We start from the raw sequence: 27,184 nt of genomic DNA on the forward strand, positions 1-27,184 counted from the left end.
ATATTTCACCTAAGCAAATTCTCCCAGTGATTAGTATACGAGAAACTAAAGTTATATGTTTCTTTCAATCTTATACATTTGCTCTGATATATTCTCGTTCATACCGGTTTTTGTGTGCAGGTTGCAGGCATACTGCCATTTTATATTAATAATATTGATGTGTGGCAACGAAACGATTCTTAATTAGTAACTTTTAATTGAATGCTTGTGACATCACGTTTTGCTGCTTCTCTTACCTGTAAACCATACAGAGAGGAGAGAGAACACTAGCGACAGGCAAAATTAAGTAGTTTATGGATGTAGATGATCTGCTCGTGGATCCATAAATAGACTTACACTGCTAACGTCCGTTTAAATTTTTCGGATACTACGTACCGATCACTCATTTATTCTGTGTGTTCTCTCCCTGTCACCTTCCTCAAATTGTAAACGTGTGCTCTCACGTATTAAATTGGCCAATTGGAAATTATTGTCCTTAAGAGTTAGGTTGCTTTAAAATAGAAACGAGATAACAATACACTCATCAATTTCAATAATAATTTAGAGCAAACTTCCGCAAGAAATTTAGTCGTCAGTGCGTATTAATACTGAAGTTGGCACGGAGAAAAATAATGAATTTCATTGTAAATGATAAACGCATTTTCTACACACCCGAACAACAACAAAAACAAAAACCTTATATTTGATACTTATTTCAAGACGTGTTAAAAGGCGACACTGAACTCAAATGTAGCTCCACTCTTTGAAGAACTCTCTGGATCAGTAGTCAATGCTACTTTGTTTTCCCAATTTTAATTAATTCGGGATGATTGATTCCCATTCTGCATTAGTGTCATTCTTCAATTCAGATAACAGCTAAAGACCATGTAAAAATAGAATGTGGTTCTCCTTATGATTGTTGACACATGAACGATGACCTAAATTCATCTAATGTACTACTATAATTGTCTATCTGATTAGAAAGTTTCTAAGCTGGATTGTTCATTGTGTGTTATGAAAAATAAAATTAAAAATAATAAAAACAAAACATGTTTTTTTTTGTAAACCTGAATTGATTTGGAAGAAAAGTGGGAGTTGGTCTATGAGATATTTGAATACTGAAATGTGGATGCTTAAGGATAAAGACGGAGGAAACGTTGAAACAGCGAAGGAACATTTTAACTTGCATATTTATTTACTTACTTATTTATTTATTGTTATTTACACCTCTGGGAGTTTTGTGATTTTTCAATGACAATCATAAAGTTATGATGGAGATGATTAACATGATGTGATGAAGTGCGATATACAGCAAACAAACTACAGGGTTACGTTAGTGGACAGGTGAAAAGACAGTGGAAGCCCAGATTACTGCGCGAACGATGAACATATGAAGGGTGGGATGTCGTCGGACTTCAATTCTGCGGCTAAGAGGAGATGGTGGTAATTGGGAGAAAGAGTGTAATGATAGAGTGTAAAAAGGATCGCTAATGGTGTATGCAGAGTATGGGTACGAAGTGGAAAGTCGATGTATGCTGTCATTGTACCGATGAAGAGTGGTTGGCGATTCTCAAGACGAGTGGTGATGGACTTCAGACGGAGAGACTCAAGATTAAAAGGAATATGTGGAAAGGTCATACGTTGATAAAGTTCAGATGTCAGAATGACTAGTTTGATTCTGTGGGCAATGCGGAGTGCATGTCTTTTCTGTATCTTCAGTTTATTGCAGAATGAGAGGGCGCGGAAATCCAGGCTAGATGAGCATATGTGATGACAAGACGTAGAAATATTTACAGGTTAAGTACTGCTGTTGGACTGAGACCCCAAGTAGTGTCTGTAAGACGTTTAAGTAAACTAAGACGATTGTGATCTTCGGTGGTGATGTGCTGCAAATCAGCCCTCCAGGTGAGATGTGCGTCTAAGATAAGTCCTAAATATGTTACTGTTTTGCTGAGTGGAAGACGTGCGTCGCTGACTGTGAGATGAAGTAATTTGGAATTTTTCCTTACATTTTTGCGACTTTTAGGCGGTAGGAAAGCTAGGTTTGTGTCTTGAGAGTATTGATCTTTATAAGATAAAATAATTGAGAAAGAGACAAGCCTTGAGAATGAAGAAATATTGGATGAGAGAAGGTATGATTAATGGTAGCATATGCTAGGCGACAGAACACGAAATTATATATGAATCTGTTATAAGTTAGAGGAAGACGAAAGTTAAGAAGTTTATGTATAACGCCATGATGGTAAACCTTGTCAAAAGCTTTTTCAAAATTAAAGAGAGTTAAACAAGTTGGCCGTGAAGTATTATAGTGATTTGTGATAGAGTAAAGAAGGCGGAATAACTGATCATTTATGCTGAAATTGGGACGAAAACATGCTAGATGTGGTGGTAATAAGTTATATCTGTTATTGATTTTGCTGAATACTGGAGTTAATTGTATGGGTAGATAGGAGGAAACAGTCAGCGGAAATTTTGGGTTTGAGAAACATGAGTACTTTTTAAAGTTTCCACTGTAATGGTATATAGCCAGTACGGAGGATGAATGTAAAGATGAGAGAAAGAATATACAAGTCTGCCTATGGACTTTCCTTGATATGTTAATATGAGATGTTATCAGTGCCTGGTGCGATGTTCCGTTTTCGTGCAATGGCTGTGCTGATATTTTCTGGAGTGATAGGCTTTTTAAGAGGACGTGATGTATTGTCATTGTAAGTAGCTTGGAATTGAAGATGGAAGACTGATTGAGCAGAATACTGGACGTGTCGTGAAACTAAAGGAAATGCAAACGGATGAATGTTTTGTAGAGTAAGAATGATGAAAGCAAGAAGCTGTTTGATGGTTATTTGTTGATCAGAGGTGCTGGGATCGGAGGTTTGATTTTCTGAGTCATGCATTGTAAGTGGAACTACTAGTTCAGGTTTTGCTTCTTCTGGAGAAGGCTTGGCTTTGCATTTATAGATATAGGCTAGATGACGTTCATGACAGGTTGAGCACTCAAGTGGCCGTTGCATATTTGGACAAGAGCGGGTAGAATGAGGGTCTCCGTGGTAGCCACATTTCAACGGATTTACGCATTTAGGTGTAGGATGAGTGTATTCCTGGTATCGATCGCAGCGTATAGGAAGAGTAGGCGATGTTTTGGATGGTTCCACTCTATGTCTCTTCTTGTATATGAATGCTCCATGTTCAAGGAGGCCGTGAATAGTTTCCTGTGAATCGGTCACTACCCTCACCATATAAGTAGCACCTAGATAATTTCTAATGCGAATGCATTTTCTGAAGGCGTATCCCTCTTGGTGTAGTTCTTGGATTTCTTCATCACTGTAAGATAGACCGCGGATGACTACGGATTGAGTAGGAGTTCGTCTGGGCAGTGGCATTTGTTTCTTACGGCTGTCGTTCAGTTTTGTTAGTTTTGCAGTTTTTCGGAAAATCTCGAAACTATGTTTGTCTCGAAGTGTTGTTGCAACGTTAGGTAATGGCGATTTAATGATATATCCGTTTTGAGTTTGTATGATCTGTGTTACTTCAATCGCTGGTCTCTATTTAAGAAGTTGTTGGAGTAGAAGTTTGTGTTTCGGAATTTCGAATCATAATCCTCGAGTAGAAAGTTTTGAGTTTCAATCTGCGATTTCTAAGGAAATTGTTGAATGCAATCAACAATCATAAGGCGAGAGCTGTCGTCTGAACTGGCGATGGTGATATTGTAATCATGATGCTTTTAACGATGTGGAGATTTTGGATTAGATACTGGGTAACCGTAAATAGGATTACCCCCTAATCCTTGATCTTTATCTGATGTTAGAAAAGCGTCTTTGTAACTCTTGCGGTTCTCTACTTTTGTAGAGACAATAAAAGGTGTAGGAACTTCAGCTGGAAGACCATTATGTTGTCCACTGGCCATTGTATTCGGATAGGTAGAACGCTGTGTATGTGTGTTTAGCATATGTCCGTTGCAGCAGAGATGATGTGATGAATGATGAAGCAAAGCTTCCAAAAATTTTGTACACTAATGTCTACGGTAGGCAGTCTGCACTCGGGTGAAACCCTTCTTCTCTCTCACTCGCTCGGCTAAAAACTGAGAACTACCAGGCTAGCGTCCACAAACGTGTGATGGCGTCAGGCTCGAAGTCGATGCAAAGTGGTGCTCTTATTGTTTACCTGTTTTTCGTGGTTGTGTGTAGTGTTTATGTGCGTGCTCTACTGTCTTCATGTAGTATAGGTGCTGTGACTTTCCCAAGTGAAGCATTGCCAATGAAACATGGACTGAAGTGTAGTGTAAGATCATTTCATTTTATTGCTGCTGCCTTCATACCAAGAGGACCGCCATGCGCTCTCTCTGGTACTGCTAACAGTGACGGAGGAACTACAAGTGATTTTGTGCCAAGGTATGAGTCGAAAGCAAAAAAACAGTGCCTCATTCTTGTTTGCTTTCTCCTCCTTTGTGGTGATATTCACGTAAACCCTGGCCCACCCTGTCCATATTACACCAGTGCTTTCAATATATATTATCAAAATGTTCGTAGCATTAAAAACAAATTACTTGAGTGCTCATTGAACCTAGGTGAGATAAGGGAACTGGATTGTTTCGCAGTGACCGAATCGTGGCTGAATGAATCAGTGAACGACAGTGAAATTAGCTTTTCTAATAATTTCACCATTTATCGTAAAGACCGCATAACTCGTGGAGGTGGAGTGATGATTTGTGTAAATAATAAGTGGAAGAGCAAGAGAAGACTGGATCTCGAACGGGATTGTGAACTTATTTGGGTGGAAGTATTTATTCCAAAGCGTCGTTCTGTGTTTATTGGATGCTTCTATAGACCGCACAAGAACACCCCCAAGCACATCTTAGAAGCTTGCCATGACTCACTGTTGCATGCGTTGTCACACGGTGACGTCATCCTATTGGGTGATTTCAACCTTTCCATCACGTGGCAGGACAGCAAGCATGGCGTCGCTAAAGATGGAAACGACAGTTATTTCATGGACAATTTTATTCATGGACTTGGTCTAGGTCAACATAATATGCATAATACCCGCAATAATAGCAATCTTGACTATATTCTATCTAACTTAGAACCTCGTTGTGTTGTCCCATGCAGAAATCTTTTTCCCTCGGATCACGATTCCTTGGATGTTTCTTTCGATTTCCTCCCCTCCCCTACTACAAACCAGCCCCTCAAAAGTAGGTCACAACTTGTTTGGAAGAAAGCCCCCTGGGGTGACATCTGCCGGGCTATTGAACTGTTTCCTTGGTGTTTGTTAGAGGTAGGAAGTGTTGACGACGCTGTGGACTTATTTACATCTGTTGTCCACTCAGCCATAAAGGACTTTGTGCCGGTGAAAGCATCAAAATCGAACAGGTTTCCGGTCTGGTACGACAATGAACTTCGTGAACTTCTTAAAAACAAAAAGCTTGCCTGGACTCTATGGAAATCACATCCGAGTGACTACACATACAAAAACTTTGCTAGAATTAGAAGTCTTGCCAAGAAGGTACAGCGGCGTAAATATTTTGAATACATGGACTCAATTGGTGATTTTACTGTTAGTAACCCTAAAGTCTTTTGGTCTGTAATTAAATCTAGAACAAAATCTCCGGGCATACCGGCAACAGTTCAAGATGAAAATACTGAAGCGAGTGATGATCAAAGACCAGACCTCTTCAATAACTACTTCTGCAAAACATTTACTTCCCTTCCCTCTACGACCCATCTCCCCCCTCTCCACCCCATCTGTTCGGACACCTTATCCATTCTCTCTACCACCCCGGGCGAAGTTCTGGCTCTCTTACTATCGTTATCTCCACATAGATCACTTGGACCTGATAAAATTAGTCCTCTCTTTCTCAACAAAACTGCTTCAGTTATTGCGGTTCCTCTATCTATCTTATTCAATAGATGCTTCAAGGAAGGGTATTATCCCACCAGTTGGAAACTAGCTCACGTGACCCCAATATATAAATCAGGACTTAAAGATCATGTATCCTCCTATAGGCCAATATCTCTTCTTTCTGTAATATCAATTATCTGTGAAAAAATAATCAAAGACAGGCTACTTAAATTCACCTCACCTTACATCCATAGTTCTCAGCACGGCTTTCTACCGAAAAGCTCAAGTCTCTCAAACTTAAGTACTCTTCTTTCCTGTGCAGTCAAATGTATGAATAACAATACTCAATTAGATGTTATCTACTTTGATCTCTCGAAGGCCTTTGATTCTGTCAGTCACATTCATCTTCTTCATAAACTCTCCAATAGATTTAATGTACATGGCAAATTTCTCTCTCTAATCACAAGCTACTTGAAGGACCGTAAACAGAGAGTTGTTATTTCAGGGGCGACTTCTAACCCCCAACCCGTGATCTCAGGGGTGCCTCAGGGGAGTGTACTTGGGCCTCTGCTGTTTGTCCTGTATATGGATGATCTCTACACGCACTTATCAGCTCAACCTAGTGGCCTTCTCCTTTTTGCTGACGATTGTAAGTTATACAGAGAAATATCGTGTCTCCATGACACAATTGCTCTACAGGAAGACATAAATTACCTTACAGGCTGGTGTGAAATGTGGCACTTGAAACTCAACAGTAAGAAATGTGACAGTATTACTATTACTTTGAAAAAGTCTCCTGTTCCCTCCACATACCACATCAACGATTCCCCTATCACACATTCTGCTAGTCATAACGATCTTGGTGTCATCTTTGATTCAAAACTCACCTTCTCTGACCACATCTCCTCAATACTAAAGAATTCAATGCGCATGTTGGGACTTCTTTATCGATTCACCGAACTACGCACTGTTTCTTCATTAGCAACTTTTTATAAGACTTTAATAGCGCCCAAGATCGAATACTGCTCTCCCATATGGGCCATGGCAGCACCTACACATCTCTCCAGACTTGATTCTGTTCTCAATTTCTTCATCGCTATAGTCCGTTTTCGTGTTCCTGCACTTCGAATATTATCTAAGAAGGAGCTCTTGCGACATCTTAATATTCAGACTCCTGAAGTACGCAGAATTATCTCTGACCTGAAATATCTACAGAAAATAGTTAATGGAAGCTTAAGATCGGAAATATTACTTCAGGAACTATCCTTACGTGTCCCTTCCCGCATCACCCGGAATACCCACCTATTCCATCTTTCCCGTCCTAGGTTGGCTGTTATACAGAGGTCTCTTTTTTATAGAATACCAAACTGTTATAATCAAGTAACAACTGATGTGGACATTTTTTCGAGCTACCCAGTGTTTGAAAGAGCAATTAAACGAGCTTTGACGGAATAGTTTTACTTTTACACTCTTTTTTTTCTATGTTGTTGTTATTGTTGTCTTGTTTTTTTTTTCTTTCTTTTGTTAGCATGTCCCTGTGTAAAATGGCAAAGTTATGCTGTATCTGGGAATTTGTTCAATAAATAAATAAATAAAATAAATATCCTCAGTCCAACCTTGACACCACAGGAATTCCTCTAGTGAGAAAGCTGGAGACCGGCGTAATATCACACGAAAAAATCGCCTGAACTCCAATCTATAGCATTAGATTTCATACCTTTGATTTACGGTTATTTGTGATTTTACGTTTAACGAAGAGAAATGTGTTATTTTGTGTGTACTATAAATAAATTATTTAAATAGACATTTTTCATAAAGTGTATTGTTCAAAGCCTATGTAGTTTAATAAGCTTTTCCCAAAATCAATTTAAATGAATTTTGCTGCCGTCTTTGGATTTCTTTTAAACTAGTGTTGTAAAAAAACGTTTTTTTTTCTGTGAAGTTTTTTTTTTCAATAAAAAACATCGTTCTTTTTCATGTTTTTTTTCAAATGTCTGTTTTTTTCTGGCAACTATTATTTATTGATTTATGTTGCAAATTATTGAAATAATCAACAGAACTTGAGTCGAAGCCCTCGTAACTTACTAATAGTTTGTTTCTTTGTACCTATATGAGCAAAATTGTGCAATTATTCCTTTCGGACCCAAGTCATTTCTGGCGTTTTCTTACATTTTCAGTTAGTGACTTATTGCTCAAAAACTGTTTATTCGATTGATATGGTTAAGGCCTTGTTTTTTAGAAAATGGATGTGGCTATTTTTTGGTGTAAGTTCCATTGCAGTGTTTCCAACGGGTGGAAAATTATGGAAGGAAATGTAGGGGTAAAAATTTACAAAAAATTCCCTAACCGAATTTCAGTTTTTTAATGTAGCACCACTGCTGCTATATGGGTTCAAGCTATCTAGAAAAAATTCTTTGGTGTGTTGACAAGGTACAGTGAAATCCTGAAGTCGCTGGCTTCCATTCAAAGAGGGCGAAAAATCTCTGTCATCATACACATGAAATTTTGACACTTTTTACGCATCAGATGCAAAAATCAGCAGACATTCCGGGGCTACAGCTTCTCTAATTATCCTATTGAAACTCTTTATGGTGCGTTCTGTAGGGAAAAAGAGGAAGCTTTCAGGTAGTGGTACGTTTGTTTCAATGTAGCCAACAAGAGGGTAATAATAGAGGGGAAAAGAAAATTTTCCGAATTTTTCACCTAAAATCGGGAATTAATTGTTTTGGCTGGAAACACTGCACCAGACAGACGAAAACTATCTGTAAATAAACCTTATTATCCCAAGAATATATCCTACAAGTATCATGGCAATATTTAACAAAGTAAGCATGAAATTTAAAAAAAAATCTCATTCTACCTCAGAAATTCACCATTTTCTTACCGTTCCCAGAACATGGTTTATTATAAACCTCAACTGTACTTCCCCTAATTAGTCTAGTGAAACTTTTTATAGTACGCTGTGTAGGCTACGGTTGAGGATTTTAGACACTGGTACGTTTGTTCGAGTGTAGCCAACAAGGGGGAAACAATAGAAACAAAAAGAGATTTTTTTTTTCGAAATTTGCCCCTAAAATCTGGAATTCAAATTTCCTGTAGCTGGCAACACTGCTATCAGACACACACAAACTATCTTAAAATGAGCTTTGGTATCCCTCTAATATATCCTACAAGTATTGTGACGATATCTAATAAAGTAAGCATGTCAATATAAAATATCTCATTCTACCTTAAAAAAATCATAGTTATCTTTCCAATTAGAGAACAAAGTCTACTGTAAATCTCAACTGTACTTCCCCTAATTATCCTATTTAAACTTTCTATAGTGCGTTGTGTAGGGCAAAGACGAGGCTTCCAGATACTGGTACGTTTGTTCCGATGTAGCCAACAAGAGGGACATAAGAAAGACAAAACAGATAATTTTCACAAACTTTCCTCCTAAAATCTGGATTTAAAATTTTCTGTAGCTGGCAACACTGCTACCGGACAGACGCAAACTATCTTAAATTAAACACTGGTACACCACTAAAATATCCTACACGTATTATTGCGATATTTAAGGAACAAAGCTTCTAATTACCAAAAATATATTACGGCAAACAGAAAAATAGGGAAAAACTAGAAAAATCAAGGGTTAGAACCTAAATACGAATTTTTCGTGCGCCCCCTAATTACCCCATTGTAATGATCTGTACTGTGTTTGTTCGATTGGCGTAGGTTGACTTGCACTCGGACGTATAGGTACGGATTTATAAACAAAAATTTCGAATTTTTTGCCCAAATTTAGTGAAATTTTAATTTCCATAATTGGCAACACTGCGCGTAGTCTCGTCCAATTGATGTCAACAGTCAGGTATCTACCTGGCAAGTCTTAAGGAGGTCTTTCTACAAGGAAGGAAGCTACAGGGAGAAAAGAAGTAAAGGAAATTCGAAATTAGAAAATTCTCGAATTTTTGACTGAGATGAAACTTGAGAAGGTAATTCGACACCAGAAGAAAAAGAAATTAATGTGATAAACTATGGTCCAACCATATTTAGCAAGAATAATATCCCGATATCTAATTAGTGTCCACACAGGATTAAAACATGACACCCCCGTGTGTGCCACTTTGGCCACCTGCCACTTTGGTTACCTGAGCCACCGAGCGTACATTTGATTACAATTTTTTTGACTACTAACCCGTGTTGTTGTATTTATATTCTCGACTAATAATAATATCGTTGTTGTAAACAATAACTTTATAAGGAAAATGTTCTCTCCTTTTTACATCTTAGTCCCAACACTGTTGGTGAGAAATGCAGGGTGTTTCAAAATGAATATCGGGGTTTTAAGTCTTTGTAGTTCTTATTACATTTTACGTACAATTATAAGCAATGCATCAAGTAAAAGAGCACCGCAAACAGTTTTTGCTACATTTGTTACATGTGACATTCATTCGTTACACGGCACACATCTAGTCGATAGGCGAGAAATGCCCATAAACTTTCCGCCATATGGCATAAAACACATTCAATTTAGGGGAGTCTCGTTTCAACTGTACAATCTCCTGAGGATTTGCTGACGGCCAGATGCAAACATTATGAGTGTTCACATTAGCTCTTAGGTGAAATGTCGATTTATCACTGAAGACGGCACGATCCAGAAAATCTTCATTGTTATGCAGCAATATTTTACTTGCGAAAATAGCACTTAAACCGTAGTCCTATAGAAACCGTTGCTTTAGACCTGTAGCAACTGCAAACGATAAGGATGTAGTTGCAAGCGTCTCCTTAATATTCTTCACACAGACGGTTGCACTGTACAGATTCAGTCTTTATTAAAACACAAAAAGCTTTCTGCTCTCTAGTCCCCATCTTTGCTACTTGCTCTTTCTAACGGCAGACAGAAGAAACAATGCATGTACATGAGTGCGTAGAAAACAGTTTGAGTTGCTCTTTCATTTGGTATAATAATTATAATTGTAAGTTAATTGTAATAGATACTACAAAGTTTCAAAACCCTAATATTAATTTTGAAACACCCTGCATTACTTAAAATTGTGTCATCCTATATTCATGTCTTGATATACATATCATTAGGGCCGGCCCTAGGCAATTTGACGCCCCGTGCAATGGCATAATTTGCCGCCTCCCCCTTTCTCCAGAAAGAACAAATCTTAAAGTCATGATTTTAAGTATGCTACTCCAGCATGAGCAACGAAGAGGAGGGTAAATGCAGTCGCACTCAGAAAGACTTAATACTTACTAAAAATACAATCCCGTTGTGTCTGTTTTTTTTTATTTAAATATTAATTTATGATGCTAGTGAAACATAAACCAAACACACCTGCAGAGGAAAGATAGTAATTCTTTTTATAGAATTCATTATTGAGCTTCAATCTCAATGTATCAGTCTGCAATTCCAGTGCAACTAGCTCTTTTATCTTTATTTCTTGATTTTTCTTCTACATCTGTTAACATTAAAAAAAAACTTGTTTCTATCTTCAATGATAAGGAACTTGTTTCTGACAAAAACAAGACTAGTTGTCATCTCAAATCTGTGATAACTTACTAAATGGAACAGATATTTGCTATTGTTTGAGAATTGAATTCTTGCATTTGCCAACAACCAAGTAATTTGTACTCGGATTCATTCGACCATTTGCTTTAGCATTGTCCATGTGTCCTTAAACTAATGCAACCTAAACAATTTATGAATGTAGTATTCAAATAGGCCAGTTTAGTAAATGTAACTACCATCATCATGAAGTATATTTCCAACAAGAAATATTTAATTTAAATAATATACTTATGACAGATTTTGCCGCACCCTCCAAACTTGCCACTCCATGCAAATGCACGTGTTGCATATATGGTAGAGCCGGCTCTGCATATCATATATATATATATATATATATATATATATATATATATATATATATATATATATATATATATATATATAGCCGAAAAATTATTTAATGATATTTAGAAAAATACAATTAGGCAAATTAGTATTAGTTTTTACCTTTAGAAAAGTTATTTGAATTTTATACTGTTCGTGACATTATTTTCGTACTTATTAAAGGTCTGCTTTCACGAAAAAACAAAATTTCCATCTACTTTTATTTCTTAGTTGATATTAATGAAAACTGCTGAAACCCGAATTGTTAATAAGTATGGTATTCATGTAAATTGTAAAATACTTGTAGCGTATCAGTATCTAGCGTTTAATTTATGTTGCATTTTACGGTGATTACACCTACATAAAAATATTTCATACTTAAATAGACGTAAGATGCATTACAAATGACTATTTGAAAAAAAAAAACGAAATTTAGAAAAAAATGAAAGACAATGTTTTTATCTAAAAAAACGTACATTTCTGGAAAAATACGAACGTTTTTTTTTCTATTTACAACACTATTTTAAACTATAACTTTGTGGACACTTATATGTTTGTGGCCAATCCTTTCGACAATGAATCCGAAACTACAGGCTATAGAAAGATTACGTTTTCACTAATCGATTGCAAACTTTATTTAGATTGTCCAGTTCTAATTGAATATTTTAAAAAGAAACATCACCATTATTTCTTTATTACATTTTTACTGGTCGACTGGAAGTGCTGAAATTAGAAATAAAACTACAGTATCATATCCTACGGATTATCGAATTCCAACACCAAATCATTTTTTACGTGGTTGCAAACCTCCCAAGCGTTTGTTTCATGGCCAAATGATAATGAAAAACGAAGAATAATGATTTTTTATAAGGACGTCTTTCACTTGTGTCTGTAATGGTACATATAGAGATGTTGTGAGGAATGACAAACATTTCATGCTCATATGTGAATGATGGGCTGCGTAGAGACTGAAGGTTCAGCTAGTAGTATATAATAATATTTAGGACAGCCATAAAGCATTAAAAGAAGTAAAAGCATGATGGAATTTTCCGACTATGGTTGATACCATATCTGGCATTTTGGCAATTTTACATATCTAATTTTGCAAATCTTATAAGCATAATAAAGCATAATTTACTGAAATAAAGCATATAGCATAATGCTTAATACTCTTTATTCCAGAGCCCTGTGTGTGTACACCAAATGAAAATATGTTCATATATTTTTGTACCAAAGAAAAAATGATCAAGAAAGGCTGTTATCAATGCCGCAAACAATGGAAATAAGGTAATCGGCTAATTACCTTTATGCGTAACAATGGAAGGTTTCAATTCCTCCTCTCTTCGCACCTTCCCTTCAGAATGTGTTTTTTCGTTTCCCCACTTTGTGTTAAAAGGCATGGAAGACTGCTTTTGCTTATCTCAAGATGCCAAAATCAAACATATATGCCTCTCAGAAAGTAACAGAATTTCCAACTGGCAATTTCAAGTTAGTAGGCAGTAATCTATTTTGTACTCTTTGTTCTGAATTTATTAAATAGTTATAAGAACAAGTCTACTGTGCAGCTACATGTTTCTTGTTCGAAACACCGCTTAAAGAAAACTGCACAAAATGAATGAACAAGAAGTAGCGGTAATAGTTTGTCACCGCATTTCCTCAACTGTTGCAGCGTATGGGCACAATCGAGACAACATCAAGAATGTAGTTACAGCATTTATAGCAGCTGGTATCCCTCTTCATGTTTTTAGGAATGAAGGGTTCAAAATTGGATTCAATCATCTATTAACACTATAACAGCCCCAAGAGAAAGTACTTTAAGAAAATACGTTCATCGTTGTGCAGATGATGATCTGAATGTAACAAAATTAAAATGTGAAGGAAAAGATATTTCTCTGGTCGTTGACGGAACAACTGACACTAAAAAATCGTAAAGTTGTAAATGTTCCTGTCCGTCCACTTGGTGAGTCTACTGAATGTTTTCGTATTTTCAGAACAAAAATAGTGCAACGTTGCAACCCAGATGTGATAGTAGACACTGTCCTTGACGCATTCAGTGATATTGGTGTTAATAAAAGGAAGTTTGTACTTCTGATATCTGATAATGTCTCGTAGATGAAAAGTGCTGCTATGCGCTTAGCTGCAGTTGCTCCTAGATTAATGCATTCTACTTGCTGGGCACATGTCCTCCATTTACTCGCACAAGATATTAGAAGTTGTCTGAAAGTAGCTGATACTTTTACCTCATCCGTTAAATCAACTTTAAGTAAAACACCAGCCAGACGGGAAAGACTATTGAACCTCTTGTGGGAAACAGAAAAGATCACCAGTGTTCGTCCACAGCCAGTGATTACAAGTTAGGGGACTTGGTTCCAGCCAGAAAAATTTTACAATGCTTATTACAGCAAAATGCAGAAGTGGATAGAAAAGTGAAGGAAGTTCTACTGTAACAAATCTCAAGGTACTAATTGGAAGAACAATGTCTTAAGTTTCAGCTTAATACCACAGGTAAAATTCCAGATTCCGTCTTTAAGCAGATAAAAGTTTGAAAATCCATACTAGGGATGCAAGTCAAGTGGGGCTTATTCTTTCATCAGATCAAAAAATTCATGGAACTTCATGCAGTGCAAAAAGCTTGCTGTTATAAATGAGTGGACATCACTAACTACCCAATTTTGCAAACACGTTCAGTGTCTGGATTACACTCGCGCAAATCTAAATATGTTTACAGAAGGTCTACCGACTGAATTGAAGCGTTTCTCTCAGGAGAATATACTTTAGGAGGAATTGTGCATGTATCGTGTAATTCTTCAAGGCGTAATTACTTCCGTTTCTCCCTTTACTTTTGGAGGAAACATCTGAATAAGATATCAAACTTGAGTACCTTGGCTATAAGAGCATTAACCGCGCCTCCTTTCAGTGCTTCAGTTGGAAGGGATTCCCACGCAGATCAATGTTTAGGGAAGAAAATCCTGAAACTCACTTGCAACTTGCTATTCATAGGGCGGAGAAAAACTAACACCAACAGCAATAGCGAGGACGAACAAGGTTGAACACTAGAAAACAAAACATTTGTTCAAATGTTTGTATACTCTATTAACGTTGACACTTTAAGTGCAATCTGTTTGAATTCTGAAATATGGTGTACTGATGTAAATTTTAATAGGAGAAATTAAGTTTCATACACACCTTTAATGCTTATATAATAAAACAAGTACAATTAAAGATATTTAATAGAAGTGGGTAAAATTAAGTATAATTCAAGACCAGCATACTAAGGCATAATTTAGGAAAAAACATAAAGTATAATGTAAGGAAAAATAAACCACAATATACAGCTGTATAAAGCATAAAGTTCTTTGTCCCATATAAAGAAGTAAATAAGACGTATTTGCAAATTTTAGGCCTCTAATAGTATAACAACATAAGTTATATTGTTGTGTTAAAATATAACAATATGTCAGGATAACGTACAGATGGTGATCAGAAAAATGGAAACACCTGAACAAAATTGCAACTTACCAGATTAATATGGTGTCGGGCCACCTTTCGCCTTCAGAACAGCCTTGATGCGACGTGGGATGGAGGCATAGAGGTTGTGAATGGTAGCAAGCGGAATTTTACACCATTCCTCGTGCAGGGCATCGGCCAGTTCTGTGAGAGAGGATGGAGGTGGAAATCGTCGCCGGAGTCGTGTTTCCAAGACGGACCACAGATATTCAATTATGTTGAGATCTGGTGATTGCGTGGGCCAGGGGAGGCGTTGAACTTCATCCCGATGTTCCTCAAACCACGCTGCAACAACGCCAGGTGTGTGAATGGGTGCATTATCATCCTGGAAGATTGCGTCATTGTCCGGGAACAACATCCGGACCATAGGATGCAAGTGGTCTCCTAAAATTGCGACATAATCTTTGGCAGTGATTCGTCCGATAAGTGTGACCACAGGACCCAATGAAAACCATGATATGGTGGCCCACAGCATCACCGAGCCGCCGCCATGTTTCACAGTTGGGCGGAGCCACTGCAGATCATAAGCTTCTTTGGGCATTCTACACACATAAACACGGCCCGTGGTTGGGAATAGGGTGAAGAATGACTCATCCGACCATATCACACGTTTCCAGTCCTCAACGGTCTAAGTTGCGTGGTCGCGGCACCATTTCCGGCGTTCGAAAGCTTTATGGTCCCTGATGAGCGGTTTGGCCCGTGCAACACGACCCCGTAAGTTCATGTCATGTAATTCGCGGCGGGCTGTGATTGTCGAAACAGGGTGGAGGAGGTGCTGATTGAGTTCCTCCGTCACTTGCTTCACAGTGTCACGACGGTTCTGCGTGACAATGCGCTTTAATACCCAGCGTGACCTGTCACTCATGATTTTATTCCGCCCACTGTTCCGCTTCCCCGATGTGGTTTTCCAGTGTGTTGTGCAGGCCGTCATCACCTTCGACACTGTCCCACGCGACACACCTAACACAGTAGCCACTGCCGTCCCACTCACTCCACATAACCGCGCACCAACAGTTGGCCCTCTTTGAAAATCTGAGAGGTCTCCCATTTTACACTACCTCCGTCTGCTGCAGCCACTGGACACTGCTGTTCCACTGCGCGTGACGTAGTATGGAGACCGACCTAACACACCACCACCAGCGGTTTTGCGCTGCGGGCGCCACGACACCACTGCCAACCCATACATCTGACGTGTTGCCAACTACAGGTGTTTCCATTTTTCTGATCACCATCTATATATCGGGAAACAACAGTGATTGACATATATTTTCTTGTCACACAAACGCTTTGTTTTCTTTTAGGGTTCTATTTCAGCGTGCCCGTCTGTGTAAGTCTTCTGACAATGCAACTCACCTAAAAGTATAATACAAATTATGGTACAGCTTCTTCGGTATTAATATTTGATGCTTTAACAATACAGTTTTAGTTTCGTAGTTTAATTTCAAACAGTGGTGCACGTAGATTTTCATCAAGACGGGAGGGGTTTACGCACTCAAGCTATATATTTTCAGAACGAGCGTGACCTTTATGTACACACACACACACACACACACACACACACACACATACACACACACATACACACACACATATATATATATATATACGTAGGTATATCTTAATATAGTAAAACCTTTGCTATATTGTCTTGCACAAGAGAGGGCTCAAGCCCAAAACCTTTCTTACATTTGAAATATAGAGACACAAATATTTTGCATATAAATTGATATGCTGATAATATATCAACAAGAACTTTTGTCGTCGTAATTCTTCACATAGTCTATTTAACACATCCAGATTGTCAGACACAGTACTCAAAATTAAATGAGCTCTTGTTTTGTACGTGTAAACGCATTTAGTAATGTGTGTTCGTACAGATATTATATCTTATATCTTTTGTTTACTTTTTCAATAGTTTTTTCCTTAACGGTAAATACTAAATAGTAAACAAAATTGCTATCTTATTTTAGAATACTTGTTCCATGCTTGAAACATTTAGTAGAATTGAATTGAGTTCATTTAATACTAATCTCCTCCTCCTGTAATAGGTCAGAGTTTAAAAGCAGCTGGCTATGCTGTGTGGAAAAAAAATGAACCAAATAACCTGGGAGGAGAGGAGTTTTGTGGCTCAGTGAATAACCGTGGAAAATTGAATGATATATCTTGCACAACGCAAAAAGCATATTTTATATGTGAACATGAATTCACAGATAATCAGAAACAAGATAAAGGTAAATTAAAGCTTTGTGCATTATTTCTAATTTGCCAAGTGGAACTTGTTAAAGTTATAGAAATCTAAAAGATTTTGTTTGTGAATAGCAAGAAGATATAGCATAATGAAATAGATGGAGTATGGCCAAGGGGTAGTGCAATTAGTGTTAGTGAGAGAAGTGGTAAGCTCAGCAGCAGTAAAAGGTAAGTTCTAATCATCATTATTTACTGGTGTAAACTGTGAGGGTCCAGAAGCAGGTTTTCTGCTCGTTTCAAGTCAGTCAAATAATAAGGCGAACAATAAATTGGCAATTCATTGCCAATCCCCTTCTGGTCCGCGATCGTTCATTTTGGACGAAAAGCGCAGAAACGTCAACGGAAGTGGAATAGCCCTGAAGACGGCGAACCTTATACCAAATAGTATTCATTGAACTGTCTGAGTGAAACTGAAGATATGATCGCGCCAGCTACGTTGTCCTCCTTGTTTAATCAAGTAGCGCGATCTGGCATGGTGGCAGAACTGTAACTGGGAGGGTGGGTGGGGCGCTGATCCCAGGCGCTGATATCAATGGGGTGCGGAACGAGCAAGGACAAAGAAAAAGAGTTAGAATACAGTATACAATGAGGCGCCCCGTAAAGATATTTATGCGCTATTAAATCAATTTGTTGTCGGTTTGGATTGAAATAACTTGGTAAGAATTTTCTTGCTCCGCTCGAAACCCAAATATTTCAATATGACTCACATTTTTTTACTTAATACTTAAAAAAATTATCATCTATGATTTCTTAATGACGATGTGATATACAAGATGCCGAGTAATGACTTACAGTGTACACAGCATTCTTTCAAATTCGGAAATGGTCAAAATCTCAAATAAGTGTCCGGCGGTATGATGATCTTCACTTTGGTTAGCTAATCCGGCTTTTCTACCCAATCGGATTAATCACGATGGTAAGAATGAAAGTACGAAAATAAAACGAATAAAGAGACACGCAAGCTTGTGTTTGCGCGGGAATATTAAAGATGAAAGTAAAGAAGGGAAATATTTGCATTTACGAAATTGTACAATAGCGGCTTATCTCTTTCGGTTCCACTTTGATTTCAGTACGCAAACTCAATGGGAATTTGAACAACTGATTTATTATTTCCACTCTTGTGATAATTCATCCTTGTTCCAGATAAGGAGAATAACATTGTATATCTCTTTCCAAAATTTTGAATTAATTCAGCCGGAATTTCGTATATATCTTGAGATTCGTGTTTCTTTCATTTATAGCGATTTCTACTTCTGTTCGGCTAAGCTCTGGAATATATACTTCTGCTGTGTGTATTTCGCTTTCCGCACGAACATTATTTTATAGTTGTGTGTTAAGAAAATCGTCAAAGGAATCGTTCCATCTATTCAAAATGCTATCTGTATCAGTGAGAATTGTTGTGTCTCCTTCCTTTAATATATACCCGCGAGATTGATATCTTTTCTTAAATTTATTGATGCCCTCATAAATGTCTTGAATATTTTTTTTATCTTCACGTTCCATAATTTTAGCTTTCTGAAAAGTAGCGATTCTTTGTTTTAAACATTTTGGAATTTTTTCGTCTGATAGGAACGAAATTTTATGTAGTTATCGTTCGAATTTTGTAGACCACGCAGTTCGCTTATTTATCTTTTGCCGCTAGTTTGGTGCATTCCTGATCAAACCATGGTTTGTTCCCACCTATTTCTGAGCTTCACAACTTCTCTCTTGTTGACATTTTAATATTCTCTGTAGTTTGAACTCAAGTATCCTCAATTGTAGTGCTCTCGAAACCCTCTGAAACCGAGTATCTATTCGACACTTCAATCTGGTTTTCCCCTCACGACTGTTTAATTGCGTTGCTACTAGATAGTAAAGAGCGTCACAATCAGCCCCTGTGAAGACCGAACATCCACTATGCTAGTCTGTCTTCTATCTACTAAAACGCGATAAATTTGTTTGTCCTTCCGTCTGCCGAGATCCACGTGTATTTATGAACTTCGCGATTTGGGAATTTTGTAGTCTTCACGATAAAGTTTTTGGATATGGCAAAGATCACGAGTCTAACCCCGTTTCATTACTTTCGTTATGCAGACTTTCATTCCCTATAATAGGTTTGAAAATATTCTCTCGTCCTACCTTCGCATTGAAATTTCCTAATAGAATTTTTATATGGTATCGTGGGAGTTGGGCTAATATCAGTTCTACTACTTCTTCGTGAAAACTGACTTTCATATCATCATCCGTATCTTCTGTTGGAGAATGAAGATTTAAAACAATATCACACCACCGACCCCTAAGAGTAATAAAAGAAAATCTATCATTAGCAAATTCAACCTGTTTAATTACTGTTCTTTAAAAGAATCGAAATTAAAAAGTTATTTGTGTGGTCACATACAGAATAAAACTACAAAAGTTTACAATTGCTGGAAATTAATACTGTCACCCATTTTGAACATTCAAAAGCACATAGTTTGTGATATTGAAATTCCGTTTCTTATCGGTAGTTTGAAACGTTATAAATAACTACAAATTTCCATAACTTCTCTACAAGTGCATCTGTATACCAACCAAACGTAATTTTGTCAAGTTAACAAATGTCCACAACAAGCCTGTTGAAAACAGCTATTATTGGTAAAATAATACAAAACGATTGCTTGTGGGTGTTGCAATGGTCTGTCCAAGCAGCTTGATAAAATTTCAGCGTAGCGAACTCCTTCTCTTATATGCAAACAACCAAGCAGAAAGCGAAGGAAAATAATCTCAATATGGTGAGTGTAAGGGGCGCCGAATTCCTCTTTAGGGGCCCAGGACGCCTAAATTTCTAGCTACGGCTCTGTAACGAGGCAAAGAAACTTTGCAAGATTGTCAGCAGTAGGAGCACGATTAAACGGACGAAGTGCTCGGCAAGAATAGCTTAGCTTGACATATTTCTTCCGACCACCAAGGAATAGTACGTTAAGGAATCGAGGCATTAGAGACAGCAGATACCACACTAGCGTGAAAAGCCTAAAAGTGTTCATTAACAGAAATGTAGTATAGTCTGGTACTAGGTTAAAACTAGCACAAAACGGACACTAATCTGTGGAGACATGGTCGTGCGAGCAAATGCAGGGTTTTAAATAATGCAGTAGTAGTCACTTGATCTGCAAGAGCTACTATACCAGTAAGATCTTGAGCCTAGTGAGAAAAATTGCTAATTAAATTGAAATGCCTGTAGTGAAAAATGGAATAGCAGCACTGTAACAAATTCAACCAATTTCAAAGTGCCCTATATATATGAGTCTGTGTGTTGCCATTATGCATAGCATTTAAATGATGTAATATAAGTTAGGTGCAACGGCACATAAGACTTTACAAGGATATGTCTTGATGTTAATAGAAAATTAATAGAAAAATTATCTGAAAAATAATATAAACAGGTGCACAAAGCAGATATTAACCTACTAACCTTTTGCTCTTCAGTTATGATGATGAAGATCCATAACGAAGTGATTAGCACACAGCATGATGGAGAAGTACAAACACTTAAGAAATGCACTTTCGTCACAATCTTCATGACCACAAACAGTATTTTCTACTTGCAACATAGTCTCCAGAGCATTTGGAAATGAACCAACAATTAGTCTTGTGACGTACCCACATTTATGCCATGCATATGCAAGCATGTCCTTTAGGACTGGCGCACAAAATTGATGATACACAACAAAATGCATTTTCATTATAAAAATTCTGTCGTATAACTTGTTCGGTGTACCAGAAACAATGAATGTATGTCGAAAATAATCCTCAAGTATCCGAATTACCAGCTTATATTGCCGAAAAAAGTATACATCAAGAGGCTAAATAAATTTGGTGGTCTTTTGGGGGTATAACTTCAGCACGAATGTTTTTCTCATGTAACAATTCTCGCAGTCTTCACTCGTCTGTCCACTCCACGAGTCAAGTAAAACACAATATAATGGACCATGTAAAATTTCTTAAAATAGATTTTTGGTTTGATTCAGTTCAACGTCCCACACTTATGCCTGCTACGCTAAACGAGACCTGGACCTACTGATTATAGTTGATTTTCTAATATATATATCCGAACAATCCCTTTGGTATTCTCTGCTCGTCAGCACTATTAAAGATGTTTCATCGACCACCAGTCTACTCCATCGCACTTTGAAATAGGTATAATTTGTAACAGTGCTGCTATTCCATTTTTCACTACAGGCATTTCAATTTAATTAGCAATTTTTCTCACTAGGCTCAAGATCTTACTGGTATAGTAGCTCTTGCAGATCAAGTGACTACTACTGCATTATTTAAAACCCTGCATTTGCTCGCACGACCATGTTTCATAACACAAATCTAACTCGTACAGTGTTCCTGTGCGTGAGAGAGCTCTTAACTCTGAACTGAAAACATGCATGTAAACTTTGGTTACGAAAATGGATTCAGGAGTAAATTTCAATGCTATTTGATACCTCAATGACCCCCTTGCCATTTATCATATTTGAATGCGATTCAATATGGCACCTTTCAAGATGGCGATCATGCACTGGAAGTACTCCCACACATAGATGCCCTATCCCTGTTTACAATGTTGAAGTCAGATCTACCAAAAAATTTTCATTTTTATGCCAAAAGGGTATTCTTGGATATTGCCTATTTGATTTCAAGATGGCGTCGGTGTAGCAGCTCAACGAAGCATTTGCAAATCGAGTGACTATTACTACGTTACTTAGCATCTCGAACTGAAAATTGTCACTAATTTTCATCAAAATTCAACTCTCACGGTTTATGAACCTTCCTCGTGAGTGGCACAGCTTTTAACCGTAGCGTGTGAGGACTCTGATTCGATCCCAGTTGGTGGAAAGTGGGCTTTGTGGCACAAACGCAGTGTGTGTGGACTTTCTCATGGTTCTTTAATTTCCTCCCACTTACTTCATTCCACTATTTCATTCATTCTCAACGTCACTGTTTTCTTTAGCTTACAGGGCAAAATCGTCGGACGTAAAGCAATACTTAGAGATTTAATTTCGAGTCAGCCACCCAAAATTATCTTGTCCTTTCTTGTTTAAAAATTATGGTTTTAAGCCTGAGTTGAAGGTGTGATATCCAGTATGTAAAGAAGTTGCTCATAAAGTAAGAAACAGTAATTCTTATACTGCTCCAACTTCAGATCTTATAAGCACATAATGTTCAATGTGAACATTCACTTTAGTCAGAGACGTGAATTATTGATTATAAGCTTCTCCATAAGAATGAGCAAACACGTATTCCAGCTTTCCCGTTTTTAAAGTAGGAAAATTTTTATGCCCTATAACACTGAAATTTCTGGGATTTTGTTCATTAAACTTTATTCTTCCTCACGTATCTCGGACACTTCTGCTAGTATATGTACCTAGGTATATATTGTGCAACTCTTAGGACAAAAGTAAATTCCGCGTGCAATGTCACTTGCGAAAGTAAGTTTCGTATGCTCGAAGTGGCATAGATGGGTTGAACTTGAACCATACATAGAAAGTATGATACAAGAAGCAATACAAAGAAACACGTGATTTTAAAAAAATGGCATTTTTATTCAAAGTGAACACTGAACCCACTGCGATTCATGATATCTCTTCAGACGGGATCGGGTCAGTTGCACAAGTATATTTGATAAACTGTTAAAATGTTGGACATTTGCTCAACTACCTTATCTTGCCATTGGTCATGAACTGGAAATCCATGACAGGCACGAAAATCTTGACTAATGGCCAAACTTTTTTTTCATGTATGATAAAATATACGCAAGGTTGCCACAAGTTAAATAAAAAATTTACTATGATTTTTTATTAATAAGATCGAATGTTTTTCATGAATCATTTATGTCAAAAAGGATCTGAATATATTACACTATGCGCATGCGTTTGCAAATTATTACTCAATCTAGCAGTTATCACATTCTCAGTGTCATATTTTCCATATTACGAAGGTAAAACACTGTATCTGAGCAATTCAAGGGAAAAACAGGATTTCTTTCATTGCTTAAAAGACTTAAGAAAAAGAGAATAACTAATTACAGACAATATTTATTTAAAACAAACAGTTCTTTTACACCGTATGTACGAATTCTTCATTCAATCACATTAATTTCTTAGGTTATATTAGTATAATTCAACTGAGCTGTATTGAAGGATATTATACTAAATTTCCATTGATTGAAACACAATGTTTTATGTTTAGAGTATAACAAAGATTAATAATAGTTTTAGACAAGAGACGAGATTTAAGGCTGTTTCGCCTTCAATACAAGACGTCAAAGTGTTGTATTTAAAAACGTGTTTATTGAAGAGTTCGGTGTCATCTCGAAAATTATCCCTCCACATTATGTTGGGTTACACTAATACTATGATCTTTATAAAAGAGTGGAAGAGATTCGCTCATCATCGTTAGTTCATACATTTTTAGTTAAAAATAAACCTGAAATTTGGACAGAATATTCCTTGGGTGTACTCCAGTAGCTCACAAAGAATAGAAAGAAGGTGCATATGGTATCGCGAGCATAAAATATTCAATGCTGCGTTGTCATGTTTGTATTTGTTTTATAAATTTTATAGAAGATTCTTTCTGTTATATAGAGATGAAAATATTGAGAAATATAATAGACGTTTATTATAACAAGATTAATGGCCACATTTGATTTTCGAAAAATATGGGAGGAAGGTTTTCTATGAAAGCGTAAATAGCAAGACGTATAACATATTCGTACCTAATATTATTACATAGTAAAATTTATTCCCACGACAAGTCTTTAATTGACATTTGTCCGTTTTTAGTTCGCATCTAGGAAAAAGAAAAAAGTGGGCATCACGGGCTACTACCACAGTATAAGTGACGCTAAATATGTAGCTTTCGTCAAAGGGAAGATTTAAGTTTGTTTGTGTACCAGCTTTAGACAATTTAAAATAGGATTTTTGAATTTAATTTATTCACAATTATCCTTGCTCTTTACTTTGTAAATGATTACCTTGTGTTAATAAGAACAGTAGTTTAGCTTTTTAAAGCATATTTTGACAATATGAAAGCATAAAGCCAAGACGCGTAATATGTTGACCTATCTCCAAATTCGGTTTTCTTCTCCAACAGTAAATAAATTAACTTATCTTCTGCCTAGTGATAATGCAATATTTGTTTCGAGGGTGGAGGATGGTGATTTTGAAAAAAAAAATACTATTCCCAAAAACTGTTTGACAAAATGGAGTATAATCGCATGATATTTTGTGCACTGGAGGTCTGTTATTTATGTCATGATCGCACATATGCCCTCGTTCGTGAGTTCTCAGCCTAGACCTGATCCTTTTATCACGAAGGAAAAAATAAGAAAGGATTTTTTGGAGCATGTATTCCAAGGTAAATAAAGAGGTTTTTAAGTTTTTAAAAAAAAAACAATTTAGTATCTCACACATTAATGAAATTAGAGAGTTGAAACAGCATATAAGACCTTATTTAAAATAAGGGAATTCGTATTTCAGCGCTTTCAAAAATCCCGGTTCTAACGAAGACATTTCTATAATATTCAAACTTCTTTTCTTCAGAGACTATCGAGTGTTGAGATTCGCTTAAGTTGGAGTTGTGGAATTCGGTACATAGATTCTTAATTAAAAATAAAGGGACATGTGTTTCAAGAGCAAAAAGGTCATGTTTACTATACTGAAATTTACTTTTTTATGCACATAAAGTCCCAAGTGTGACTATTTGAATTTCAGGTTTTATATCTACCTAGGTATTACATCTTATCTTCCCGTCAGGAGAATGGAAACTTCTGCTATTGTATGTATAATCAGAATACGATAAAATATGCATTTAATAACTAGCCTTCGGTTATCTGGGAACCTCGCCCAGAAAGCTCCAAGATTTCTCGGCCTACGGCCTCACATCTCAAACACTTGCAAACATGCCAAATTTGAGCACACATATCAAGCTTCATGTTTCTAACTTTCGGGATTCCCAGATATGAATCTATTATTATAATAAACTCAAAGACCGTAAAGAGGATTACGCAATATTTTTATCATCTAGTATGGAATATGGAAGTTGTATGGTTCTTTCAGTTCCGGTTTGAGTAGATAGATTAGTGTTGACATGGAATATGTTCTTGGAACACTTAATTATCTAAAAAAAAAACACTTCTCGCTATCTATTAACGTTTTTAATTTATAGTGATCAACATTATAACCGGAAGTGAGTAATTTCTACTTCCGGTTATACTAGAGTTTTAAAGATGAAAACGAAGATTGTCGTTAAAACGTGTGATCGATTTCCGAAAGCCGTTTATCTCTGTCTATTTTCGTTTTTCATCTACAGTTATAAATATGTTAACTGGAAATGGCTCATTTTACTACTTGCGGTGGGAGAATCACCTCCATCAGCGAACTCCCTCGAGATAGTCACTCTATCTAACTATGGCAAAATGGAATTAAAAATTCGCATCCATTCAAAAGTTATCGTACGGAGTAACGGACGTACGGACGTATGTACTAACATTATAATTTTATAAGTACAACTATGTGATCCTAATAAGTGTAATACTGCGACTAGCTGTGTGCTTCGCCCTCAGGCTCTTGTATTTGTTCAGCTATTGCCTCACACCTTATAAACCTACAAGCATACCGAATTTCAGTTCAAGTACTAACCGTACTGAATGCCGAGATACACTGAGTATTTCAAGTACCTGGGAACTTTGCCCCCAAACCCGCGTTCGATCGGCCTACGGACTCATCCCATGAACCTATAGAGTACCGAATTACAGTTCAAATACAAAGTTTCATGCCTCTAATCTTCAGGGATCCAAAATATGAACATCTTATTGTAATTGTGATACTCACCTTTTTTCTTTCCTTCCAAGCCAGGTATATGAAGCACGTATAGGGTGAAAGCTTATTATAATAATTCCAGTCCCTACCTTTTTCCCACCACTTTTCTTTCTCTTTTTACTAAAATATCAGAAACTGTTTAAAACATCTGACGTTAGATTAACTGAGAAACACAAACATCAAATTTCAAGTCTCTAAACTAAAATTGAGAAGAGGAGAAAAGGAAAGAAGAGGAAGACAAAATATGTCAATTCAGATGAGAATATTAGAAAGACGTCCGCAGAATATGAAGTTGACAGAGATGTTAGGAAGTGTCTGAAGAAGATGGCTTACATTCAAAAACTAGAGTAAAACCAGTAAAAAAAGTTTTTAGGACTGCTTCACGTGTACATAATTTATCAGAAACTAGAGCAAACCAGTGAAATTTTTAAGAACTGCTTAACATGAACATTATTTATTTGACAAGGGAAATAGCTTGCAAATCTTGTTCTTGTAGTTTTCGACAAAAGCAATTTCCTGCAACTTATAAGCAGCCTATTTTCTGCATCTCACATACAAAATAAGTAGTTCCAAATCTAGATAAAGTGTGAGTGAAAGTTGCTATAGTATTAATGTGTCTTATAAATTCTTCCAGATTGTGACGAGATGTTCTATATTATGAGGAATAATTTCCTTTGCTACCTGTGAAATTTAAAACTTTTAAGTGTTCAGTTATAAGAGTTTCATACCTTCGCTTCACTCAGATTCTCAGTTTACCATAGATGCAACGCCTTCGAAAAATTACAATTCTCGCCTTCCAAAAGTAATAGACCAGGCAGGAGTTGTTTTTGATTAAACCATAGTAACTTGCTATGTACACTAACTTTTATTCAATTTCGGGATTTTTTCCTCATTCTTAACAGTATCA

The 27,184-nt window shown here is 36.8% G+C and overlaps 1 protein-coding gene across 1 annotated transcript in view; it reads left to right on the plus strand.

The window, feature by feature from the left end:
* The window catches only part of LOC145679176 (uncharacterized), a 62,094-nt gene extending 35,130 nt beyond the window's left edge, over positions 1 to 26,964 (plus strand). Inside the window, exons 5-6 of the mRNA XM_081749767.1 lie at positions 17,254 to 17,436; positions 26,912 to 26,964. Of these exons, the coding sequence (XP_081605893.1) occupies positions 17,254 to 17,436; positions 26,912 to 26,964 (236 nt within the window). The remainder of the gene's footprint in view (positions 1 to 17,253; positions 17,437 to 26,911) is intronic.
* The last annotated feature ends 220 nt before the right edge of the window (positions 26,965 to 27,184 follow it).

This window comes from Thermobia domestica, chromosome 2, assembly GCF_964235325.1.
Source record: "Thermobia domestica chromosome 2, izTheDome1.hap1.1, whole genome shotgun sequence".
In the NCBI taxonomy this organism is placed as follows: domain Eukaryota; kingdom Metazoa; phylum Arthropoda; class Insecta; order Zygentoma; family Lepismatidae; genus Thermobia; species Thermobia domestica.